The sequence below is a fragment of the Pteropus alecto genome, unplaced genomic scaffold, assembly GCF_000325575.1.
Source record: "Pteropus alecto unplaced genomic scaffold, ASM32557v1 scaffold25, whole genome shotgun sequence".
In the NCBI taxonomy this organism is placed as follows: Eukaryota; Metazoa; Chordata; class Mammalia; order Chiroptera; family Pteropodidae; genus Pteropus; species Pteropus alecto.
In genome coordinates, this window is record NW_006441955.1 from 2,053,095 (window position 1) to 2,058,469 (window position 5,375).

Consider the following 5,375-nt stretch of genomic DNA (forward strand, 5'->3'; position numbering starts at 1 on the left):
TTATCTTGTAGGTATCGGTTTTACGCTTTTCAAAGTATAACTTGGTGGCTAGTTTTTCTTTTTCTCCCTAAGCTGGGGCTTTGTAGTTTACATAGGATTAAGGGGTCCTTTCTGAAATCTTTGCTTCATCATTTAAGGCTCTATAACTAAGTTTTCTGGACTAATATGTTCATTTTCTCCTTTGGGTAGATGGTGCTTGAGTTTGGAAAACCTGCTCTTTTCCCTATCCCTGTCTTTGCATGCACCATTCCTTCCACCATGATGCTTTCTGCTCACATTGCCTAATGGATTCCCACAGCCTGCTCATCGGTACCCCAGCCGGACAACACACAAAGACTATTGAAGGACCTGAGTGGAGGACACATTGTGCAAAGAGGCAGGAATGAGCCGCAGGGAGGCCACTTGAGTAGCTGCTGCTCTAGCGGGGCCAGAGAGATAAATAGGAGGAAAAAGAGAGGTCAGGGCAGATGTGCAGAGATATTTCTAGAGGAATGTCCTTTGAAAACTGCACACTCAATTGCCAGGTGCCGATTTACTGCTGCCTATTTCATTGATCAGTGGGGTTTTGGTGCCATCTTCTGGCCATATGCATTATTGCACACAACACATCAAAGCAAAGTTTTTCATCAACTTGGTCATACACCTGCAAAATTACACAAACAGAGTGCTTTGGGGACTTGGGCCTGAGCCAAGATCGATTGAGCGGGAGTCAGGAGATGAAGTTGGAGTCTATTCTATGCACTAAATAGCAACATAAGGAAGAGAGAGTTAGAGCTGGAGAAACCCAGAGAAGGGAGAAGTCCCTAGAAGCCAGAGCCATCCTGGAGAAGCAGGGTGTCCAACACGAGGTTTGGGTGTGAAAGAGAAGGAAAGACATTCCAAGCAAAGATCAGAGGCCACTTACTGAGGTGGGTGGGGGGGCGAAAGGTATGGATTTCTCCCCGAAGAGCAAGTGGCTACATGACCCCCAAAGCGCCCAGTTCAAAACTTCTGGGTCTCTTAGGTTCTGGAATTCTGATATTCTGGGGTTTTAAGAGTCTAAATTTCTGAAATCTCACCATTTGGGATTCTGGTCTCCTAACATTCTCTGATTCAGCGACTATGCATTCTCTTTCATCTCCCTTCCGGGTTCCTGAGCATCTCCTTCACCCTGCCCCATGCCTGCCACCCTGAGCTCTCCTCACAGTGTCCTGTGCCCTCCTGGCAGAGTGTTCGTGGTGTTCCTGGTCATCATCAGCATCCTCTGGATCCCCATCATCCAAAGCTCCAACAGCGGGCAGCTGTTCGACTACATCCAGTCTGTCACCAGCTACCTGGCCCCACCTGTCACCGCCCTCTTCCTGCTGGCCATCTTCTGCAAGAGGGTCACAGAGCCTGTGAGTACAGAAGCCCACTGTCTCTTTCATGTCACCACAGGGTCAGGAAAGCCAGTCTGATCATAGCCTGGCCTCTCTCTGTGACCTTGGAAAAACCAGCTGCCCCTCCAGGCTTCCCTCTTCCCACCCACAGCATCGGGTCTAGATTCACTCATTCACTCAACAAACATCAATCCCATTATGAAGGCTCCAGGATGCCATGATTTACAAGGTTCACATAGGTCTGCCATCACTGGGCCAGCCAGGAGAAAAGATGATTTGATAAGCAATAATAAGAAAGTATAATGGCTACTAGGAGAGTGAAGGACAGAAGCATCTAACCCATGGGACTCTTAGGAAGGGATCAGGGAAGCCTTGAAGTGACATCTGAGCTGAGACCCAAAGGATTAGTAGGAGGGGAAAGGGAAGCGTTATGTGTGAAAGCCCAAGACAAACTAGAAGATCGCTAGGGTCTGTTTCATCTATAACACTATAAGGTTTTATATGTAGCAAAAATAATAGCAATGATGACGATGGACAAAGTGTGAACTTACATGGTATTCATGACACTGCACTGAAATCTAACAGACGACTAGGAGGAGCTAAAGGTACCAAGACTATAACTTTGGTTACTCTGTAGACTGTAACCTTGGTTACTCCCCAGGACAGTCTAGACAAGGTCCAGATCTGCTGGCCGTACCTTCAGGAGGTAAGGGATGTGTCATGGACAGAATTGCACAAGAGCCATGTGAGAGCTCGAGGTAATGGCAAAGGAGATCGCAGAAGCCCCTCTCCCAGGGGAACAGGAAGCAAGGTGCCCGCCGGGGCCTCCTGTTCGCAGGGTCTGACCTTCTGCTGACAAACACGGTGCCCAGCAGGAAGCAGGACTCTGGATGTTTCTGCTCATTCCAGGGTTTTTGAAATCGCGATTAACATCTTATTTATGAAAGTACAAGTTATCGGACTCTTACACACAGGGAACGGTATGGGTTAGGAATGAACCGTGCTATAAAGAAGAGATGGGAGATGCCAGAGCTTTTATTTAAAAAATAAATAAATAAAGACAAAAGCTGGAGGGAAATAGAAGCAACGAAAGGAAGGTGTCGCTACTGATTTCTGATTTATAACAGAAAGCTCGGAAAAAGGATCCGGGTGTTCCCTGCCATTTACAGGATCATATTCCATTCTAGTTGAATATTAAGCATCTATGTTTAGTACTTATTAATGTGTCCTATCACTGCACATGAGAAAACTTTGAGTCAGGGAGGTCGAGTCACCATCTCAGTTATTCTGGAATGGAGCCAGGATCCAGATCCTCGTTTGTCGGTCTCTGGAGCCTGTGCTTTTTCCCATACTCAACTCTGATCGCCTCCAAGTGAAGATAAAGCCTCAGCATTAAGGGGGAACTCACTCAGAAGGACTTGCAAACACTGTAACCGACCAGTGGGAGAGAGTCTTGGGCCAGAGTGACTTTTAGCCTCCTAGGGCCTCCCACTGGGGTCTCATGCCTGCCCACTGCCCTCTCTCCACAGGGAGCCTTCTGGGGCCTGCTGTTCGGCCTGGCCGTGGGGCTTCTGCGCATGGTCCTGGAGTTCTCGTACCCAGCCCCCGCCTGTGGGGAGGTGGACTGGAGGCCGGCCATCCTGAAGAACTTTCACTACCTCTACTTTGCACTTGTCCTCTGTGGGCTCACTGCCATTGTCATTGTCGCTGTCAGCCTCTGCACAACCCCCATCCCTGAGGAAAAGGCAAGTGGAATGCTCATGCTGAACCCCCACCCCCCAAATTGCCCCCTGCTCCCCCGCCCCCAGCACCTAGAATTCTACCACTGAGTTTTACTCCTTTGGGTTATGGTCTCACCTGTTGCCATACAGATGTCCTGGGGAGGGGGAGCTCGTTGGGTTATTAATTCTCAACTGCAAAGTCATTCATTCAATTGGGAAATTACTCAGTGAGCTCCTACTGTGTGCCAGGCACCATGCTGGGGTCACAAATAGGAATGGTCCTGCCAGAGACTGTCCATGAGGGGAGACAGATACCCACACAACGGAAATGCAGGCGGATGAAGCTCAAGGGGCAGGCTGAGCACAGAAGTAGAGGAGTCACCCTTGGGTGCCGGGGATGGCCCTTAACAGGGCGACTTTAGGCCGGACCTAGAAGAATGGTCAGGGATGTGTTGGCTGGGCAAGAATCAGTATGTGAAAAGAGAAACAGAGTCTGCCAGAGTAAGAGCTCAGGTGGGAGTCTTCACCTCTCGTGCTGAGGGACTTACCGGTCCTCGGACATGAGACCAGTCTTTCTAAACTGTTTTTCTTTAGAGCACGTCTCAGTCTGCTAGGGCTGCCATGACAAAGTGCCACAGACAGGGTGGTTAGACAACAGAAACGTACGTTCTCACGATTCCAGAGGCCGAAAGTCTGAGATCAAGGTGCCTGCACGGCGGTTTCCTCCAAGGCCTCTCACCATGACTTGTAGATGGCTGTCTCCTCCTCCTTGCCTCCCCCTGTGCCTGTCTGTGTCCTCATCACCTCTTCTTATAAGGACACCAGTCATATGGGATAAAGGCCACGCTAATCACCTTATTCAACCTTAATGACCTCTTCAAAGACTTTCCCCTCAAACACAGTCACGTTCTGAAGTACTGGGGTTAGGACTTCAATATGTGAATTGGGGAGGAGGACCACAATTTAGCCCGTAGCAGAGCCCATGCCAGACGCTGGGCCCTGAAACACTGGGTAGAAATCACTATTAACACCCCTTACCTGTATGGTGCTTTAGAGTTTGCATCGCTTTATATATATCCTTGGTGTCACCCATCCCTACAAACAAGCGGAAACGATCTCCCCCACTGCTCGAACCTTCGGCTTCCTCCGTTGTGTGCTGTCTCACTGCTGCACTGAAGTGTTCCCCAGTTCAGAATCCCTCCCCGGATCCTGTTCTCCTCCAGTTAATGCCTCTTCCCTCACCACCCCTCGAAAACAACTTTCTCAAAGCATGGTCTCCATTCCTAGCCTTCACATCTTGTCAGCTTTTCAACCCACTGCCGTCTGGCTGGCGCCCCCATTTTCCTGCTAAAATCGCTCTCGCCAGGATCCCCACAAACCTTTTTGCTAAAAGTCAATGGTCAATTCCCCGTCTTTATCTGAAGTAAATTCTGAGGAGAACCAGACTCCGCTGACCACTTCCTACTTGAAGCCCTCTCGTCTGCTCCCGTCCATGACATATTTCCTTTGAGTCTTTTTTCCCTATCCTTCTGATCACTCTTCTGCCTTCTTCATGGGGTTATTGTTCCGTAGGGATCCACCTGTGACCTATAGCCTTTCTCACCCCACAATGTCCTGGAGTTATCTTATCCAAACCCATGAATTCAACAACCTTCTATGTAAAGATGAAACCCAATTCTCTATTTCAAGCCCAAACCCCTCTCCCAAGATTCAAACCCAAATCCAGTTGCCTTCTGGTGACTTAGAGAAACACTATGCATATACTACTAGTGACACACAGCATAAACATAAAGTAAAGGTTACTGAGAGATATTTACTAGCACAGCAGCAGCCCAGGCTCTCGTGATCCCCCAGAGAGGCACAGCTGGATGCCCTGTGTGAAGTGCCCCATCTGTAGGAAGGTGAGGCAGGCCAGGGGTGCCTGGTTCAGTATGTAACAAAGAGCTGCCTGGCCATAGAAAGAGCTTTGTTGGAAAGGAGATGGTTCAGAGCTCCATTAGTCACGGTTGGGCCCGACTGACATCAGCCAGAGAACTTGCCGTATTCTCTTCAGAGCCATCAAAAAGGGAGAAGCAAGAAAGCCACCAGAGCTGTCCAGGGGATGTAGGTTTACTGCTCTCCTGGACATCTCCACTTGCAGGTTCTACAGAATCTTCAAGCTCATCATCATATTTCTGTGTATAGATGAACGCTTGTTCTTTCCTTTCTTTCTTTTCCTTTCTTTCTTTCTTTCTTTCTTTCTTTCTTTCTTTCTTTCTTTCTTTCTTTCTTTCTTTCTTTCTTTCTTTCTTTCTTT

General features: G+C 48.6%; 1 protein-coding gene across 1 annotated transcript in view; it reads left to right on the forward strand.

Annotated features, from left to right (window-relative positions):
• The window catches only part of SLC5A9 (solute carrier family 5 member 9), a 19,916-nt gene that overhangs the window by 9,968 nt on the left and 4,573 nt on the right, over positions 1-5,375 (forward strand). Inside the window, exons 11-12 of the mRNA XM_006919167.1 lie at positions 1,208-1,376; positions 2,888-3,103. Of these exons, the coding sequence (XP_006919229.1) occupies positions 1,208-1,376; positions 2,888-3,103 (385 nt within the window). The remainder of the gene's footprint in view (positions 1-1,207; positions 1,377-2,887; positions 3,104-5,375) is intronic.